We start from the raw sequence: 22,138 nt of genomic DNA on the forward strand, positions 1-22,138 counted from the left end.
AATGTGGGAGTGCCTACAGTCATAATCCAGAGGGCAGAAGTCAAGGGGTCAAGAGGGCTGGGGTACCACTGTAGGACTCAGTAGAAATTCAGTAGCACACAAGAGGTTGGCCAATCTCCATGAGGCAGGATGGGAGAAGCCTCAAGCCAGGACTAAAGGCTACCACTACAGTTCTTCCTGCAACCAGTAATTCTGCTCAAGGGCTATTCAAGGGTTCAGGCTCTGCGTGAGCAGGTGTGCTACCCGGCAACACGAAAAGTAGACTTTTACCTCTGTATTATATAAAAGCTCTCCTGGCAGGCAGAATACTACTTATTTTTGTTTTAGTATAATATGACTTAACAGTAAACATGCTGTCTCTCTCCCCAACTCCAGCACTGAACAGCTCTACCCACCATGGAAACTGAAAGCCAAGAGAAAGATCTTGCAACACTTACAGCTGCCCAGGCGGTTCTGCAAGTCCATTGACATATTGCTCATAAAGTCATTGTCGACGATATCCCGCCACTGGATGCTTTCCACGTTGCAGAGGACAGGGTTATTGCTGAACCGCACAGCACCATGCAGGATTTCTACATGAACAGAACCACAGTAAGCAAACTTTCCATCTCCTTTAAATTCACATGATGCATACACACATTTTTTACACTTTATGTTCCATTAGAAAGATGCCAGTGTGCAAATGGTCAGTCCTATGGAAGCCGTGATGGGGGCAGACAAAAACTCAGTTTATGATAGTGCTATGGAGGAGTTAGGATTTCTCCTGACCTGGGCTTTGAATAATAATTAGAAGTTTAGAAATACAGCAGGGAGGGAATGGTTAGTCCGTGGGCACAGAGTGAATGATAACTATTCAGTAGTGGTTCTGGGATCTGATCAAGCTGGATGAGGACTGATTGAAGAGGTGAAGGAGCAGATAGGGCAGGAAGAGCCTGTGGCAGTCACAGGCATTATAGACTCAGGATGGCAGGATAGGGTGGCCAACCTTCACCTAGCATGCTCCCAGGTGGCTCTGGAGAATATCATGATGAAAGGGTGTATGCCTGTTATGGAGTAAGAACTGTATGTATGAAAAAGCCACAGGTGGACACCAGAGACATGAGAGATACACAAGACTGTACTGTACAATTGTTTCAAGGAAGTCATGAGAGGGCATGAAAAAGTTTGGGATGGAAAAAAATTCAAGCCTGGACAAAGAGAGAGTGCTGCATTGATAACATTTAAACATAACTATTTCTGAAAATGATTTTTGTGTACAAAACACTGAACAGGTGCTGTGGGGTCTGCAAAGATGGATTAGACCTGCTGGCTTCTTTTTGAGGACTGACACACCAATAAAACAGATTAATGGTTCTGTTTAATGGTCCTGTGCCCCCGGGAGACCATGATGATGAGGCTGGGTACTGTGCTAGTTGGTGTATAAATATTATCTTCATTAATCCTCACAATAGTCCAATGACTATCATTTAAATGTAGAGGAAAAAAAAATCTTAGTGCTCAGCATTCCACAGGCAGTGAATGGATACAACATGTGCACAAAGTACCAATGCTGTAAAGAAAGGATTCTCCTGGGGAAGAACTAAGAGGCTGCTGGAAAGAATGAGATTTCCAGAATGTATTTACACACTTATTTTATAGGAATAAGAAAGAAGGGCTCTTGCAGAAAGAAGACTTGAAAGCAAAGACACAGAAGGCCTCCAGTACAGAGTTTTTCGGGTACAGAGTTTTCTCAACAGAGGGAAGAGTATAAAGCAATTGCAGGAGGAAACCTGGGAGATCAGGAAAGGCCAAACTACAGAGCCTGATATGGAAGTCAGAGATGACTACAGGGTCACCAAGTGCATCACATGCCTCATTAGAGAGCCACGCACAGATGGATGAAACTGAGAGGCCAGATTTGAAAACACAAGATGGGGATGCCAAGGTTGCAGGGACACTCAGGACAAAAGATGAAGGGGCTGAGAGTACAGAAAAAGCAGAGTCTAAAACAGGGCCTTAGAGAAACCTATTGTCAGTGATAGGGAGAAATAAGGGTTAAGAAAGGTGAAGGGGACATCAGGTGCCACTTTCTTGTAGCTTCGAAAAGAAAGACAGTCAAGAGGCAGCCAGATATTTATTTTTACTTCTCACATTCATGAATGCTCATTCTGTGGCAGGCTCTAGGTTGACTGTTAATAATGCTATATTAAATAATCTGGTTCTGTACAATCCAGCCTTGGTTTAAAAGTAAGAATAATACCAAGGACTCACTAAAGCAGATGCTTTGCCTATAGTGAATCACTTAATTTTCTCAACAGTCCTAACTATTGTGGTGAGTATGCAGCCCACATTTCTGAAGGTGAGGCACAGGGAGCTGAAAGAACGTGCTCCAGAGTCTCTGCTTAGTGAGTGATAGAGCCCGGGCTGGAACCCAGACAGTCTGGCTCCAGGAACCAGACTCACACCCGCTGGGGCCTTGTTTCATGACACAGGGGAGGCAAGACAGGCGGAGTGAGGCACACTGAATGTACCAAATCAGCCACTTCACAAAATGCAAGTAAAACACCATGAGTGCTAGAATAAACACAGAAACATGAGCGTGGGTGCTCCGAGCAGTAAAGTTGTGGGTGGGAATTTTTAAGGCAATTTATAGGATGGTAAATGAAGGAACCAAGGAGATGATTGCCTAGCTGTTTCCATTCTCGGCTTTGGATGTGTGGCTCACACTCCAGCTCTGCACACCTGCTAGGCTCCTGTCATTCCAAACAGGGCCTCCTCTGCTCCACACCCCTCTTCTTATTTTGCTCCTTTCCCTTTCAGCTCTATGTCCCCATCAGAACCACACAGGAAGGATGAAATATGGGGACAGTGATTTGGGGCCATCCCTGGCTTCTCTGTTTACTAGCATGGGGCCTTGGGACAGTTAATTTACTACCATTTCTCTATTTGTAAAACGACTGCATGTAACACCACTTTGAAAGAGCGATGTGGGCAGTAAATGCAGTTACTGATTTAACATGCCTGCCATGCGGCAGGGCACAATTGTTGTCTATTTTTATCTACACTTTTTTTTTTTTTAAAGTCAATTTACCCTCACTTCTACCATCTCCAGTTTTCTCTCCCAGGAGCCTCCCAAGTATCCTTCTTACAAGAATTCAAACTTCTATCAAATCTTCATTCCTTGTCCTTAACTTATACCTGATTCTCCATATAACAGCACTATTCTTGAGACTGCATCAAATGTGGGTAGGGTTTTTAATGTACACTAATACCGCCTTATCAGCAATTTTGCTTTACATAAGTTTCAAATCCCATTGCAAACTAGGTAACAAAATTATTGCTTATTCAATAAGATACTTGAGAGAGAGAGAGAGAGAGAGAGAGAGAGAGAGAGAGAGAGAGAGAGAGAACAAGTTTATATTCATGTAACTTTATTACAGTGTTCGGTTATAATTGTTCTGTTGTTATTCATTAATGGTGTTAATCTCTTACTATGCCCAATTTATAAATTAAACTGCCAGAGATAGGTATATATAGGACAAAAATAGTATAAATAGGCATTTTGGTGCTACAGAGATGATGGGCATTTACTGGAGATTTGGAATATATCCCCCCGAGTATGAGGGAGAATTACTGTATGTCCTTGTATACCTGAGATCTAGTTCAGAAGGCTGGCAGTTTATTTCTTCCCCACATGCATGAACTCTCTATTCCAGTGCAGGAATAAAAAAAGATTCTTTTACCCAGAATCTTTGCCATTTCTTCCTAGCCCTCCGGATATTTTTCCACATCCATGGAAGAATGGGTAACTGGCTGAAATCTTCCCTTTCTATTACATTATCTACCTTCTTCTTAGTAACTTCCACTAAGATTCTGGATCCTGCAAACAGTTGGCATGCAATACATGTGTATTTCGTGAATAAAAGGTGGAATTGAAAAATGTGACAGTTATTGAGTGCCAATCAGAATCACCTTCTGCATTTATACACACCCATGACCCCCCTGGCCTCTCACCCTGTAAGTTTCTCATGGGCAGCTCCCTTAGTCCAGTTTTATTTGCACCATAGTTAGACAGGACTGCTAAGGCATAAGTATTTTCATAGAGCACATTTCCTCTGATGATCTGCAGGTTTTCCAAAGGAATCCTCTCCACTGTGTTGAGGGCGATGAGTACATAACCAGCAACTTCCTGGATGGTCTAATGAGATAAAACAACAATATTTTAATTCTCTTTCAAAGAGTTCAAGAATTCAAGGTCTGAAATGAGTCCAGACGTTCCAGGGCACCTAACTGCACCATAATACACATGAGTGGTTGACAAATGTAAGATATGTAAATGATTACAACTGAGCAAAGAATGACAGGATTTGAAATGATCCAATCCCTCCACTTTGGGTTTTGAAGCCTGTAATGAAGAGCAATGTGCATTAATTAGGAGTACTGCAGCTTAACACTTCAGATGAAAATGAAAATTTTAAAAAACTACCTTGCATCTATCTCATAATTTCTTTCTTTTTTTTCTGTACAAGGGATTGAACTCAGATGCACTCAACCACTGGGTCACATCCCTGCCCCTTTTTGTGTTTTATTTAGAGACAGGGTATCACTGAGTTGCTCAGCAGCCTTGATTTTTCCTGCGGCTATCTTTGAACTCTCAATCCTTCTGTCTCAGCCTCCCAAACTGCTGGGATTACAGGTGTGCGCCACAGTGCCTAGCTCTCATATAATTTCTTACCAAAAAAAGTAAAAGAGGGAGGGAAGGAGAGCTCGAGAGGTGGGGTGGGGTGAAAAGGAAAGAGGAAGAAAGGAAGGAAAGAAGGCAGGTAGGCAGGCAGGCTGGCTAGCCAGAAGGTGGCGAGACAAATCCAATCAAAATTTAAGTACCATCAAACTCTAAGCTTACTGTAAAATATTTAGGAATTGTGAGAACTGATTATAATCTCTTGGGAGCTTGAAATTGGCTATGGTGAGAATATTTATGCCAAGGATAAAGGCACATACTATAAAGCCAGGATTTTTATAATTATTATTTTTTTTGGAGGGGGGTAACTAAGGATTAAACCCAGGCGTGCTCAATCACTGAGCCACATCCCCAGCCCTTTTTTTAAAATATTTTATTTAGAGACAGGGTCTTGCTGAGTTTCTTAGCACCTCACTAAGTTGCTGAGGCTGGCTTTGAACTTGCAGTCCTCCTGCCTCAGCTTCCTGAGCCACTGGGATTACAGGTGAGCGCCTCCATACCCAGCTATTTTCATTATTTTTCAAAAGACCTGATATGCCAGCATACCATGACTGAAGCAATGGCTAGCGATTAATGTCAGAATCTGTGGTGACAGTGGAGTTCCAGGCTAGCTGTTTCTCTCCAATATTCTTTTTTAGCTATAACCTGATCCAAGACAGTAAAGGAGACTCTCACAAAAATCTCATCTATAGCTCCCTTGGACTTGGAACCACCACAATGAAAAGTAAACATGTTTCAAGTTAAATTCTGTCTAGCTGTTTTCTGCTAATATGAACTTCTATCATATTTGGGTAGGATAATAAATTCATCCAAACAAACCTTTAAGAAGGAAAGGTCATAATTTTTTTGCACGTAGGTAATTTCCAAGTTCCCCAGGACCACTTCACAGTTATTGAACATCCTCTGGAGGCTCAGAAAGTGATCTTCAAAAGTGCCCAACTGGGTGAGCTTGTTACTTGTGCCTTGGCAAACTGGAATAAAGGGAAAAAAAAGATATGTCATAAAATGCTTTGAAGTAACAAAACTAATATAAATATTTACTAACTTTCTAAGCTTTAGTGATTTACAATATTAATTCTGATCAAAGGATATTTCAAGACCAATGTGATAAAAGATGTTAAAGCTTATGTAAGGTGTAATTCAATGTAAGAGGAAATGCATCTCTATACTGCATGGGATTTCATTATATTAAAATATGTAAAAAATGTTTAAAATTCAATGGGAATATATTAAACTTCTATGAAAGTCTTTAAGACAAGAACATTCTATAAGAGTTCTGGTAGTCAAAAAGAAAATTTCATAAGGAATTTAATAATTACAAGGTTGAGTTAATAATTGTAAAATGAACATTTTAGTTTGCAAAAAGTTAGCATGCACATTGTGTGTGCAAAGAATGTGCACAAACATAATATACACTAAACAATATTTTCTGACCATCACACTATAGATCTAAAGTCAATCACAAGCACATAATTGAAAAACCCATCTGGGTGGAGATTAAAAATATTCCTCTATACAAATGCAGCAAAGAAAAAAATCAAAGAAATAATTGAATAGTTAGAAAATAACAAAAAAGAAGACACAACTTTTAAGAACACTTGGGGATAGACAAGCATGTTCCTCTGGCTTGTACACTCTGTCATTCCACAGAGCACAAGCATATGCACAATTGCTTTGCATCAATGGCCAATACACCACCTGGGCACTTTTCATTCCTTAGTGTTTCAGGATGTCAAATTTTAATCCAAGATAACATTTTAAATTAGGGGCCAAAGTGAGACTGTAGAAATGCACTTGGAAGCTTACATTTAAAAGCAAAGGAGAGGATTATAATAAAGTGATATTTACAAACCTAGCTCTTTGAAAGGCATGTTTCGGCAAGCCTAACAAAACAAAGAGGCTTGGGGCTTTTGAAGCAGGGAGCTTGTTAATAAGGGACTATGTTTGAACCAAAATTATCATCAGTGAAGAAATATGGCCTCTGGCTTTGGACATTATAATCAGACCTGGCCAGGTCCTTCTTCATCTGTAAAGGCACTGACTGGACAACCAGGTGGCAGTCCACAGAGCAAGGCCAAAGTCAATACTGCACTGGTACTTTCTTCAGAAACTTTTAAAATATATACTTCTATTTTATAGGCTTCTTTGTTTCCTCCCTATGGGAATTATTCTAAGAGCATCATGTGTCTGCCCTTGCATGACGGAGCCACAGCCATGAGCACATGTTCAAACACCACATAATCAACCCAAGGCATTTGTACAAACATTAGCTATGATGCAATCTTCACATCCTTTTTAACTCTGTGGGGATTTCCCTATTTTTCCCTTCTATGCTCTCATTCAAATTCAATAGTAGTGAAAACTTTCACAAAGGAACTCAGTCCCTATCTCCTATCTGCAAAGGCAGGATGATTGCATAGTTCTTTCAACCATAATTTTGGCTCAATCAAATGTCACTCATCTGTTTTTACCCAGGAACCTGGGCTACTTTGACTGTAACCTCAACCTGGAATGATCATATAACTGTTCTAACCAAGCAGACAGGGCTGGATTGATTTCCCAATACCAAGTCCTTAAAGATGTCATCATGGATGTAAGTACTGGCTTTTGATAATAACATGCCACCTTGAAGCTGGCGTACCTTGTAACAAAAGCTGCTCTCCTAAACAACAGATATGTTTCTACCTTTCATTATAAATGATCAGCTGTGATCCAGGTCCCCATAAGTTAATAGTTGTGCTTTTCATGTCATTCAGATGGGCAGAGTGTACTAGAACTTAGGGTTAGAGCAGTTTTCAGAAGAGCTTCTTCAGTGTACAGAGGGATGACAACAAAAGACGCTGTTTTTGTTCTGTTTTTTTTTTTTTTTTTAATGGTCAAGGACAACAGCTTCTAAATTTCTTTCAGTCAAACCTAAGAATTTTTTATTTTTGAAGACAATGTATGAATAAATTTTTGTCAGTAATAAAGGAAAATATGCAATTTAAAATACTAATTTTAAATCATATTATAGATAAAATATTATAGATAAAAATAATTTTTAAAAGACTGTACTTGTTCTTTCACTCATTTATTTTAAAAATGCTAAATGAGCACCTAATTTCATAGCTGTGAAAACTTTTCATGGCCCTTCATCATGTACAATGAGGATGACTTACTTTTATATTCATAAAAGATTGTATATTTCGAATAAAATAGCAACATTACATATTAGTGATGCAAATGTTGACTCAAAACATTTTAAGAAGCAACTGGCCAACTTGTATAATCAAATAAATATGTGTAAATTCTACATCATGAATTCAAAAAACCTATCTTGAAGAAGCACTTAAATACAGAAAAAGCTTCATGCTGAACATTGTTTATTATTTACCATTTCAATAATGGTAAAAAAAATTTGCAAAGAAATCTAAATGCCCAACTGCCCAACAGGACTATCCTTGCATATAAGGGAACAGTTGACATAGTGATTCAATAAAGACAAGTTGTTCTTGAATATTATCCCAGGGCTAATGTACTCAAGTATAAAGTCATTATAATGCTGTTTCTTCTACAGCTTTCTCTTCCTATATATCCAAAGAGGATGCCAGCATATGAGTGAAACCTAGGATGATGATCAGAATGAACTGCTCTAGGGGCTGAGGTGGAGCATATTTAGCACGCTTGAGGCCCTGGGTTTGATCCCCAGTGAGGGTACACGCGTGTACACAACCACTCACCCACACACAAAGATTGGTATAGGTTTCACACCTACACACATATGCACACACAGATTGGTATAGGTTTCCTAATTGAAACAAAGTATAATCTTGGCTCCATCTTTATATCAAATATAAAGCCATGAGAAAATTTAAGTGTGAGACCACTGAAACAAAATAAAATTATTAGAAAATAATAACCATGAACTAATTAGTCTGATTTTAAATAAAACTGCAAAGAGTAAGAGATTTTTAGTTAGTCCAGGAGAAAGTCTGTTTTATTACTTCCTTATTGTGTGATCTTGAAACATTCCCCTGAGCTTTTTGAATTAGGCTTTCTCAAAACACCAAAATAATCCTGAACTGCCAATTGTTTTGAATATTGAATGAATAGATGAGAGCTTTCAGCTTTCTTTTCTTAAAGTTCACATTTGTATACTGTGTGCATGCATGTATATGCTACAACAAATCCCATTAATATATTTGGTTATAATACAATAATAAAATACAGGAAAAAACTAAAGAATGTTCATTACTGAGAATGTGACACTAATATACTGTAACATGCACCTGGACCGATGTTAGGTGACCTCAGTGCCTTAGTACACTGCCCTAAGTGTCTAAAATGGGATGTTTGGATCTGCATATTGGCTTACTCAGTTGCTTTGCAGAATATTTATCAAATCAGAAAAAAAAGAAAGCAAAAGGAACACATTGTACTTTAAGAATTTCTTAAAACATGCACTTAAAATTCAGTTTTTAAAACAATTTATTCAGAGAACTTCAATATTTACTTTAGGTCTATTCATTGACAACCATACAATTTTATTTGTATATATCAAGTTTCATAAAATGCTAATGGCTTTCTCCATCTCTTGCAAACCTGAAGACAAATTCTACTGAATCAAGAACAGGTCCCGTGACTCAGGTAGTCAAAGCCCCAAGCTTTTTGTCCTCAAATTTTATTATAAAGATTTATAAATACAAAGAAAAGCTGATAGAATTGTACTGTGAACATCCTTATGTATTATTATGGGGTGGACCGCTCTCCTGGCCCACAAGCCTGGGCAAATCTGTTACTGATTAAGATGCAACTTTTAAACAACTTATATTCACTTTATCAAGTGTCTATCCATCTATCTGATTTTTTTTTGGATGCATTTTAAAGTCAGGTACAAATATCAGTGGATTTCACCTTGATCCATCACTGACCACAGTTCAATGTCAGTTTACAGTTCTTTTTTTCAAGGGATCATCCACAAACTGTGAATAGATTAATCTGAAGTCTAGCATTTCATGAGTTTTAACAATGTGTTCACTTGTGCACCCTCATCTCCTGTTATGATAGAGAACATCACAGACACCTTCATCCTCTTTCCCAGCCAGGCTTTGCTCCACACACCAGAGGCAATCCTGTGACTTGTTTTCACTCCACAGCAGTTTGCCTACTTTAGAACTTCATATGAATGGAATTGCACAGCATTGCCCTTTTGGTTAAGGGTTATTTCACAGCACAGTATTTTGGAGATTAATCCTTGCTTTGTTACACTTAGTTTTTGTGATAGGACCAGGCAACCATACAACAGGAAGTTATCTCAGCCCTGAGATATCTAGGACTGACACAGATTCTGGTTATTCTTCAACTTTACCTTAACTAAAAATGAAAAGGAATCTGCCTTCTTTAAGTGTTACACCACTTGGTTTTATGAGGTAGGCCCTGTGCTCTCCTGTACCATTATAGGGTAGACAGCTCTCCTGGCCCACGAGCCTGGGCAAATCTGTTACTGATTAAGATGCACCCTTAAAACAGGTTTCTCCAGTTGCCCAAACTCACTCAGACACTTTTGGAATGGCCTCAGTAAATTTATAATTGTTTTAATTTGCTGTTTTCTCAACTACATATTAATGGCTGCCAAAGTAGTTGTGCTCTTGCAAATTTCTTCCCTCCATCTCCCAAATTGCCTCTGCTTTTACCCTTGCTTCTATTTTCCACAGAGCATTCTCTGTTTTAAAACAGAAATCACATCACATGGTTCCTTGGTTTGAACCATATGAAAGTTTCTCTCAGTTGTAGTTAGAGTCAGGATAAGCTTCTCTTCATGGTCATATGAGGCTTTGTCAGTTCTGTCTCCTCTCAGTTGCTCTTCTTCTGGCTCCCTGGCCCATCTACATTCCTCCATTTCTCAGCTCACATCCACCAAAGGCTATTCCATCTGACATCTGCGTGGAGTGCTCTCACACTGCTACCCTGGACCTGTGCATTTTTGCTTCCTTTTTATCACAAGTTCCAATTCAATGCTCATGCCCCTGGAAAGGCCTGTTCTGAAACCATCATCAGCTTAACACACCACTGCACTGTGTCACGTTATTCTACTTTCTTTCCTTCCTAGAACTTATCACTACTTAAAATTAGTATTGGCTTATGTATTTATTATCCATATCTCCCTACCATGTATCATGCATGCATCAAAACTATTCGAAGCCTGCATGCCTGTAATCCTAGCAGCTTGGGAGGCTGAGACAGGAGAACTGCAAATTCAAAGCCAGCCTCAGCAACTCAGTGAAACCCTGTCTCTAAATAAAATACAAAATAGGGATGGAGATGTGGCTCTGTGGTTGAGTGCCCCTGAGTTCAATCCCCAGTACCAAAAAAGGAAAAAAAAAGCATTTGAAAAATGCAGCTGCGTCTGAACTGAACATGTGCACACCTTTTCTTATTATTTCTTATATAATACAGCATAACAGCTATTTACATAGCATTCATGCTGTGTTAGGTATTATAGTCATCTAGAAATGACTTGAAATACAGAGAAGAATGTGTATAAGTTACATTCTATTTTATATAAGGTAATTATGCATCCATGGATTTGAGCATCCACAAAGTTCTGGTACTAACTCCCCAGGAAGACTGAGGGATTGAAAAAATTTATATATATAATATTTTATAAATATATATATTTATATATATTTTAAAAAACATTAGGTAAATATTTCATTTGAGATACACACACATACGTATAATACAATACACACACACTCACACATATATATGGATGGATACACACACTTTGTTGGACAATTATGATGTGCACACAATGACACCACTGCACATCTTTTTTTGTTGGGAAAGCAACGAGTGACTCCGGGACCAAAGTTTTAGACAATTCTCATTTCCATGTATCAGATGGAGAAGGAGGGGGAGAAAGAGGAAGGATGTATTGGAAGAGTGACAATCTTTACAACTTTCTGATTGGTCATTATAAAGTCTCTTTAGCTTAGATAACACATGTAATTAAACTTCAACAGCCAGAGGAAGATTTATTTTTCCCCATTTTCATGATGAAAAGTTTAAAGAAATCTCAAATGAAATATTTACCTAATTTTTTAATATATAAATATATATATTTATAAAATATAATATATATATGGAACAGATATACAGAGTTTTCCAGAGGTTTTATCATGTCAAGATTTATAACTTATTTTGCTTTACTAAAATTTCAAAATGTATATATGTATGTGTATATATATATATATATATATATATATATATATATATATATATACATCCAAACTCTGCTGAAGTGCAAAGAACTATGAACTATGTCAGGAAGAAAATATACACTAGTCTTTTTTGAGTAATGGACTTTAACTCAAAAAAGCAAAATTTGTAAATTACAGTTTTTGCATTTTTCAAATTTTCTACAGTGACCATATTACTTCACAATAATAATATTAATAATAATAAAATCAATAAAAAATTATTAAAGAGAAAATTTACTCAAATCTGTGCTGAACAATGCCAGAGAAGGCTATCTTAATAAATAATTAATAAATACATTTTTTAAAAATTTCAATATCTGTGCCAGTTGGCTTTGTGAAAGTGCTCTAAATTAGAAATGGAAGTACACAATAATAAATAATATTAATAATAAATAAATGATAATGAATAATAATGAAGTACATAAACACAGAAAGTGTTTGAAAGGCAATAACCTGTAGTTCATCCACCTCAGTGTTGTTCACGATAGTTGCATGTGACACCCATTGGCAAATGTCATACTGTATGTGCAGATAATGTCTTTTAAAATGGTGATAGACTTGAAGAAGACCTGCATTATATTCTTTTCATCATCTATTAAATATTAATTAGGGAATTAATTAGTGAAGAGGAAATTTATCCTATAAAAATAATGCTTATCAATTGTGATTATAGAATCAGACTAAATTGATGAAACTTATTTAATCCACAGGATAGTTTGCAATAATAGGAAAGTGGAAGATCTTGGTTATGAGTCATTATGAAACAATCAGAAAAACAAAAGTAATGACAAAGTAGCCATTAAGTTTTTATTGTGGTTCAAATCAAAGGTTTTGTGGAAAAGGAGGAGTCTCATAATTGTGAAGATTTTTCTTCATTTACAAAACTTTGTTTTTCTCAGTAATGCTTAGCTATATTTTATTTCACAGTTAGTAAACAGTTCTTAGCTGCTAGGCATCTGAAGATATTCGTCAAAATGAATTTGAATCTACACTACAACTTGGAAGTGTACATGTAATACTTTAAAAGGTATCTTAAATTTTTGAGAACTTGCCATATACATTATAATACACCTACTAGACTAAACATGCCAATCTTTGGCATGCCTAACACAGTTACAAACTAAAGTAACTCTAATTAAGTTAACAAGCAGAAGATTTTAAAATAACATCTTTTATTTAGAGTTGAAGAACAGAACACTAAAAAATTGGTTGACTGTCATCCCCATGATTTCCTTCCTACTATTAAAATATTCCTAAGCCAAGTTAATGATTATTATAAAATATACTAATTAGAGTTGGGATACCTTCGTATTTTGTGTCCTGCTCTGTTGAAGTTAACTGGCATTTCTGAAATCCTAGGAAGGTGAGTTTCATGTATGACTCTAGAATAGGTTTCCAATGACACCATCAAACATTTCTTTCAGCAAGAATATTGGGACAGTGTCATTATGGGGTAATCTCCAGCCAGTTATCTCACCTCTACAGGTTTCAGTATATTCACTGCTTAAAACGGGACCAGATCTAGGTATTTCACAGGGTAGTTGTAAGCAGTAATGAGATTGTGTACATTAAAGTGTTTTATAATCACTAATATCTTTAAAATAAATTATGGGTGACACCGAGTCTTTACCACAGCAACAATCATCACAATCTACTTCTGACTACATATCGCCAATAATTGTCCACCATTGTTTTTAAAATTAATAATCTTAAATCACAGGTCAATCCAATCTACTTTTTATGGGAAGTTGAATGGCTCATAAATCTGAATTTAATATGTTTTGTACCACTAAAAACAAAATTAGACTAAAAAACTATTTCAGAAAGCATTGATCTGTTGTTTACTAACTCCAATAAATCCCTTGTGAGTACCTTTATGTGCTTGACAATACACTTTATCTTGGGAGCTAGGAAGCAGATCATTCATATAGAATTAGATCTAAATGTGCTAGAGTATTCCTTGACTGAATATTCAATACTGAACAGGGAACTCTGGAAAAAGGGCAGAATATTGAATTTGGTTAAAAATCTCTCTACATGAAAATATAAACCAGAGTAAATGTGGTGTGCTGGTTTTCATTTCCTAGAGATAGCATGAGTAAGCTCTCTGACCAGTGCTCTGTTTTTCTAATCTCTAAGATGAGGACTACTGCTTACTCGTGTTCAGGGGCTCTCTCTTTATACAGAGACATATTTTGGGTATGGATAATACCACTTCCCTTCCAAAGGTCTGTCAGCCATACTGCCACTTATACCCGTTGCCTCCAGTGAATCTGGCCTATTTATTCAGAGCTCATTCTTTTCTTCAGATGAGCACCTCAGGCCTGCCAGAGAAGGGCAGCAGAGTCAAGAACAACAGCAGAACCTACATTTGCATTGCAATTCACAGTTCTCAGTGCTCTTCCTGTGAGTTCAGACACTGACTCATGAATGAGCTACGACCTGTCACCTGGATGTGGGTGAGGTGATGAGGGTTGGCCATGACCAAATACCAAAGGAGAACCCCTGAAATGGTATAGGTTTGGATTAGCTGGCTGCCACCATAGGAAGGTAACACTTGAAAGACCAGGGATAGGATGGATGGGTAGGCACCAGGTGACATGAATGATTATAAATGAGGGTAAGCCCAGAAAAAGGCAGTCAGGAAAAAGTGGGAAATACAAAATTCCAGTGGGGTTGGTGCCAAAAAGCATTTCATGAAAACTGGTTTTGAAACCTGACCAGTTTGCCTTCAGGAAGGTCAGCTCTTTTTTGAAACTTAAGTTTGGAACCACCTGTCACCTGTGACCTGGCTTTACTCTGTGTAGCAGAGAGCTGGTCAACAATAAACAATGTAGACATTTGAAAGACAGGTGGTATGTGGAACTTGATCCTAAGATCCAACATTGCCTTGGGTTTTGGCATGCTCATAATTTCTTCCACAGCCTCTGATAGGACCTAAGAGCTGACATCAGAGTGTAGCTTTTCTTTTCTGAGATCCACCTTCACGATCCATACATTCCCAGCAAGGTGATATGGAGGAAAGTGAGGCAGGGTTCACAGGATTTCATTATTCTGGGCGCAGTCCTCACCTAACTCACATACCTTCTCTCTTATATCCTGCTGCTCAGGCCCACATGACTCACTTAATGACAAAGACTGAGTAATGTTTCCCATATGGGGCTGTTTACTTGCTGGTTGAGTTGTCCCTCTAGAATTCCTATGAATACCATGCATGGCTGGGGAGCTTCTGGGCAAGGTGGGGTCAGAAGCCTGGGACACTACTATAGCCAATCAGCTGGGGCTCTGTCTGCCCTGCTCTACATCTGCACCTGGGACATGAGAGGTCATTTGTTCTTCTGTTCATTCATACGTTCATTCATTCATTCAACTAAAACATTTTTAGTAAAAGACAATTTTAGTACAAAGACAATTGCCAAGGATGAATCAGAGGACTCACTGCCTAGAAGGAGTATATCAGCCCTCTGGGGAGATGATTTTATAAATGAAATAGTCATAGAACATTCCTAGCCACACAACAGATGTGCTAAATGAACAAGAGACAGAAAGAGGATGATTTGCCAAGCTCAGGTAATCTGGGAAGGGGATTTCAATTTTCCACATTCAGGTTAAATGTATAAATTGCTTATAAATTCCAAGTTTTGGGCTGGTGACTTCATTATACATAATCCCATGATTCACCAACTAAAAAATTAAGTTTTTTTTTTTTCTCTACTGTTTTTCCCTGCATTTCTCTCTTCTGGGTCATTGCCCAAATTCTAAACTTGGGAGTACAAGTTATTCTTTTCAACACTTTGTTTAGGGTCATCTATATGATTCATTCTTCCTGGAAAAAAAAAAAACATGTAATTTGCAAGGAAATAAAAGATTTCTGATTCAAAATGGGATTAGAAATTCCTTTTCTTTCCCCTAATGTTTCTCTGAAGAGAAACTTGGGGTTCTATGTGACAGTGCATGTCCTCCACTCCTTCCAAGATTATTTAAGAGTGCTTTTAAAAATGTTCTTATATTTTTACCAATGTTTTAAAAAATTAGTTTCTAGTGCACATGTGTGTTTTAAGGCCACATGAATGTTAGAAAAGCAAACATACAAGTTGTCCCACCACTGCCACAAATAAGAAAATAAAAGCGAATGAGAACCAAAAATTCAAATAAAAGAACAATCAGTAAGTCACCAGGAGAAGAAAAAAAAAATTTTTCCCCCTGAAAACAAAGATGCTCCCTATGATTCCTCCCTCTTTTCCTCCACACCAAGGCCAGGTCTAGTTGCTTAGGTACTCAGTGATAGTCATCATCCTGCCTGTGTTTGGTGGGTGAATACTTCCAGAGTGTTGCTCTTGCAGAACGCAGGAAACATGGGTTGATGATGCTGGGGTTCTCCAAGAACCAATGAATGTGTTCCATGGGGAAACCTGTTAAAGCAAGGGAAGATCTGGAATCTTCCCCTGAGTATCAAACATGGAGTAACTGATAACTATAAGAGTGGTTAATGGATGAAGAAAAGCTGTAGGTAGAGAGGTGGAGGGAAGCTCAACTGCTTTGTGAATACTTGGGGAAGAAATGGATTTGGGAGGCTGAGATGGGGCATGAAAGGAAGGCACAAGGCTGGCACACCTGAGACTGCTAAGCCATGTCTCAAGTCTGAGCTTGCAACTGTGCTATATTAGGCTAGGATTGTTCTTTGTATGATAGTCATCTTATCCTTTTACTATTGGGGGCAAACAAGAAAATAATCTTAAAAAAAAAGAAAAAAAAAAGTACTGGCTTGATTTTACCAGTGAGCAGAGCGCATGGCTTTCTTTTATTCGAGTTATAGAACCATGTCAGATCATCTACAGAGCTATTTGAGCCTGAGCTTCATGTTTATTTCATCAAGTGTTGGAAAAGCAAAAAGAGAGAAAAAAAGAAAGTGGAAAACTAACCCCCCAGCTGTTTTGACTACAGAACAATAAACAATCAGACTTTTATTGGCACATGCCAAAGACCACTAGACTTGGAGTCACAGGTCTGGGCTGGAATCCTGGTTCCACTTTTATCTTCTGAGGCAACTTCTTAATTCTTTTGTGTGTCTCTCTCCGTCCTCCTACCTTTTCTCAAACAGGGACTAAATGTGTCCCTTGTGACTCCTGGGGGATTTAGTGAAATGGGAGAGTCCCTGTTCAAAGCACCTTGAGACATGGAAGACCCATAATAAATAGAACTCATCATAAAATCCACAACAAATCTGGATTGGATCCCACTTGAATGAATTGCTTCCTTCCTTCCAAGCACTCTCTGAGATTGACCCTCTGCCCTTCTGCACACATTGCTGGTGTGTGGCCTGGCCAAGAGCCGTGAGATCTCGCTGCTGAGAGAGGAACAGCTGATGCTGACCACAGCTTACTGCCCGCCTTGGTCACAGGAATGAGTCCATGGCTTGAAAGGAAGGCATCTGGACCCACATCTGACCACCAGGGAGTGTGAGCCAGGCACTTAGAGCCAAGGAAGCCACACCTACTATGAGTCTTTCAGAAGAATTCTTTTAAGAGGACATGCAGTTTGTTCAGAATGGTTTTAACTACTGTTATTTTTTCATTCAAAAAAGAGCCTCGCCTGACCCTCTGTGATGGTTTGTTGATAGCTGTTGGATTTGGGTGCTATGTGTGCACGTGTTTTTATTTAATGATTGTTTGGAAATGAACAATCTTTCACTCACTCCTATTCAAGTTAAATATTCCTTTTAAATTAAATTTTAAATGGGCAAGAGGCTAGTACACACAGCACAGTTTTAAGCATAGACCTCGTCCCTACAAGAAGACCTGAAGCTTCTCTTTCCCTGATTAGCTCTGAAACCCAAAGCCTATTTTCTGGGCTCATGGACAAGGAGGAACCATCTCAAGGAATACCAAGAACTACAAAATTAACTCAAAAGAAGCCCCCATCAAGTTTCTGCTACATTCTTACAGTCAGAGGTGTTCTATTGTTTCTAGAACATATTCACCCCTCCATGAGGGGAGTTATAATTAAAAGTAGAAGTTCCTATAGATAACCAGTTAATATTAGATAGCTCATCTACCTGACAAAATGAGTAGATAATGCCAGCCAGAGCCAGGTTTTTATTGTCAAGTGTCTAGGTCTGGAAAAGAGAAAGTCAAAAGCATTGTTTATGGCATACCAGAGTAGGAGTCAGCAAACTTTTTCTGAAAAAAAAAATTGGAGAGCAAAAATTGTCAGCTTCGAAGTTCATATGGTTTCTGTCCAACTCTGTTGGTATAGTGTGAAAATAGCCATAGGCAATTAGCAAATGAACGCATAATGTCCATGCTCCAATAAAACTTCATGTACAAAAACAGATGGCAGGCTGGATTTGATCTATGGGCTGTACTTTGCCAGTTGCTGTTTTAAGAGAAAGGTCTACCAGGAGGTCACGAAGTATATGATTAGAATCCCCTGTATCCTGTACTCTCTGGAGATAAAACTAGTTGAAGTGATTCACTTTCCAAGGCCAAACTACCAATGGGTTCTTAAAAATTTATTTTGGATGGGTTTTGTGCATGCTTGTAATTCCAGCAGGTTGGGAGTCTGAAGCAGGAGAATTTCAAGTTCAAAGCCAGCCTCAGCAACTTAGCAAGACCATAAGCAACTTAATGATGCCCTAAACAACTTAATGGCACCCTATATCAAAATAAAATATTAAAAGGGCTAGGGATGTGGCTCAGTAGTTAAGCATCCCTGGTTCAATCCTGGGTACAAAAATTTTTTTTTTTTAATTTTTTACTTCGAGGGCAAAGCTCTTTACATTTTATCATAAGCTAAATATAGGAACTAAAGTAAGAAACAAGGTTCTGAAAACCAAGAGGGAAATGTCGGAAGTGGGAGTATTGTTACTTGTGTGTGTTTGTGTGCATGCAGTTTTATAGGTCTGTGCTTGGCATCATTATTTTAGACTTGGATGCCAACCCCTCACCCCTAAGCACACCCAGAAATCCTGCCTTCCTCTACTCTTAATAAATGGTTGCCAATTCCTTCTGGGCCATTCTGAGTGACAAAGAGTTTTAATTTTGCTAAGAATTTGTGGAAGCAGTTCTCTTGTATTGACAACTCTATCATATAATTGTACTGATCTGAAACTAGCCCCATGTTGAGTTCCTTAGCTTAACAATAGATGCAACTTATGTTTTTTCAACCTTATGGTGTTGTAAATATTTTAAGATGATAATTGTTTCTCACCAGTTTCTCATCCCAATGCCTTCCTGCAGATTCCCCTCCTCACCAGTCCTCCTGGGAATTCTACGTGTGTGGCCTCCCTGCACAAAGACATCCTCTGCAGAGCCTACCCCATCCAGCTCTTCTTCCTGGCCTCCTTAGTCCTTGAATCTATCTCTCATGTATGAACACTTGCTCATACTTGCGTGATGAAAGCATCCTGATGTTTCACAGCACATTTCGTCTCTTTAAAGAGAAAGTATGTCATCTGAGAATAACAGTAAACATTGTTTCCTTTGCCTTTGGTTTAGTTTGAGAATTTCAGTGAGCAATAAAAGATGAATAAATATTGTTGAATTACTGAAGTATCTGCATTAACATCATATATAAGTTTTCAAAAGATTTCATTAACTTTTTAAAAAAAGGGTTTAGCAATAAATATGGCAATGGAGTAATGCAAGTGGAATATTTACCCCATCTACTAATAATAGGATTTTATTTTGTGTGTGTTTGTGTGGCAGGGGGATGACACACGTGGTTCAGGGTAGAGTGCTTGCCTATGTTTGAAGCCCTGGGTTCAATTCCTAGCACCACAAAAATAAATAAATGAACAAATGTATAAACAATATTTTAAAAACAGCAGGGCTGATGGTAAAATCCTCTCAAGCTTATACAAGGAAGTGTTTTTCCTTGTTTGGGTCTCTTCTGGGTTTTAGATCTCTAACATATCCTATGAGTTTAGCAATTGTAGTTGATGGCAAGTATAGAATTCTGTTATTGAATGCACCTGAGATTTAAAAAGAGCAATGTTTTCCAAAAACATGGAGTGAGAATTAGTACACAAGACAACATATCACTATTTCATTATTATCATGTAAAAGAATCCATACAAATAACTTACATGGTAAGTCCCAAGGCATATTTCATACTTTAAAAAAAAAAATCCTACCTTTGACTTTGCTCTGATACTTTTATTTTATTTGTGGAAAGCATTTGTAATTTTCCTCTTCACTAAATGTTCTTAAATAGCCTTCTCATTTAAGTAGGCTGAGTGAGGTGAAGCTTCTCTACCACAATAATTCTAGGTCAGTATTTGAATGGATTTCCTTGTCTGCTAATAAGAAATTATTTGAATTTATTTTTTCCTCAGGAACAATTAGAGACTAATCACAAGGAAACATAAGCTGCTTTTGATCATCAGAAGTGTCTTTCAAAATGCAGATACTGTTAAGCAGGGTTACAAGGCATTCACCAGGAAGCTCCCCAGTGCACTTTGGCAAGACGCTGGTGTTGCTAAATCCAGAAGACTCCTGAAAATTAAGTGCGAGGGAGAATGGAGCCAGGTGACAGGAGCCAGGTCCCTACAAATGGGTGCTGCTTACACCATGATATGTCTAAGCACCAAATCCAGGTTCAAGGATTCACCATTTCATTTGTTCTTGTGCCAACCCTGCCTTCTCTGGCTGTCCTGTTCAATCTGACAGAACATGTTGATGGAGATAAAGTCATTACTGGCAACCTGGGGCTCTGCATGTTCCTGCAAGGCCATGTTCCTGCTACAGGAGGGTGTTTTCCAGTGGCCATTTCAATGACTGAGAGGCCGAGACCTAGTGGAAGGGACATATTTCAATAAATCAGTAAGCAGTAATAAAAAAGCAAGACTTTGTTTTTATTTTTAAGCTGACTGCCTGGTGACTGAGGCCAGTAACCAGAGAAGTGAAAAATTCTTAAGTATGTACTTTATGTCTTAACTCAATTCATCCTTAAGTTATTTACTCTGGCACATTGTCAAATCTTTACAAAGAGGAGGGGGTTGGTGGCAGAAGGGGTTTCTCCCAAGAGGCTATATGAGTGCCTTTCACTGAGCCAATTTCTATGCTGTTGAATAGCCATTCAAGCATATTTTCCCCCCTGAAGCCAAGAAAGTTTTCTACACAAGCATTTCTTTGTAAGCTCAATTAACTTTTACAATAATTTGTGCTCTTAAGTTTAAGAATTACAGATGTTGTGTGGGTGGAGGCAAGGGTGAGGGGGTGGGAATGAGGATCAAGAAGCAAGGATATAGGTGCCTCCCCCCCGCTTGGAAAATGTGGTAACACTTTCTTCCATGGAAAAAGCACATCAATTTTTAGGATTACTAAAAAAAACTAGATCATTTGTGAAACCACTGAGAAAACCATAGCTGTTTGGTTTGGGGGAGGTTAGACTGGATAATCTCCCAGCTTCTTCTCCCTCCTAATGAGACCCAGGTCTTTGTGACAGGATTATATGCAATTGTAATTTTATGTTTGGAAATAATCCAAAAGTTGGGGAGCAGACTCCAGTAAGAAAGGCAAGATCAATTTGCAGAAGAGATACAAAACCAAAATATCACAAAATCATCTGAATACAAGTATTGATACACTGAGGAACAGAGCAGTTCTTATTAACTAGATAATAAATTAATTCTCATAGGAGAATGTCTTTAACCATTAGAAACACACTTGCCCTCCCCCCAAGTCTATTCACTTATTATTTCGTGTTAATTTGAGATTATATGGGGATGTTTAGGTTTTACTGCATGGCTATGTTGTACTATAATTCCTAAGTAAGTCATAACCCAAATCCCATAATACTTTTCATAAAATTAATGTCTCACCCATCCCCTAACAAATAAAATAACATTCACAAAATGCTTTATTATCCACACTTGCAAATAATCTAGAAATTCAAGTATTAAAAAAAAACCATGAAGAATAAATTTCACCAGAATCAAAGATCTTTGCAACTTTTATATACAAGCTGACTTCTGTGAGAGTAGCTGATCAGAGTCAGCTCAGGAAACATTTCTCTTCATGTTTTTTTTCCAGTGAATGTTTGTGGAACATCTTACCAGTGTGTGCTGGCTGCTGTGGTATAATGCTGTTGTGTTTACTATGTACAGTCCAGCTCCACATGTCATACCTGCATCCAGCTCTGCCAATATTGTCAGTGTCACCTTGGGCAAATGACT

At 38.1% G+C, this 22,138-nt stretch overlaps 1 protein-coding gene across 2 annotated transcripts in view; it reads right to left on the reverse strand.

Annotated features, from left to right (window-relative positions):
• EGFR (epidermal growth factor receptor) overlaps window positions 1-22,138 on the reverse strand; it is a 203,766-nt gene that overhangs the window by 69,349 nt on the left and 112,279 nt on the right. For both annotated transcript variants that reach the window (XM_081284986.1, XM_081284987.1), the window contains exons 2-4: window positions 5,540-5,691; window positions 3,994-4,177; window positions 438-572 (exon numbers count right to left, since the gene is read on the reverse strand). In XM_081284986.1, the coding sequence (XP_081141112.1) occupies window positions 438-572; window positions 3,994-4,177; window positions 5,540-5,691 (471 nt within the window). The remainder of the gene's footprint in view (window positions 1-437; window positions 573-3,993; window positions 4,178-5,539; window positions 5,692-22,138) is intronic.

The sequence above is a fragment of the Spermophilus citellus genome, assembly GCF_964194105.1.
Source record: "Spermophilus citellus genome assembly, chromosome: 3".
NCBI classification, from domain to species: domain Eukaryota; kingdom Metazoa; phylum Chordata; class Mammalia; order Rodentia; family Sciuridae; genus Spermophilus; species Spermophilus citellus.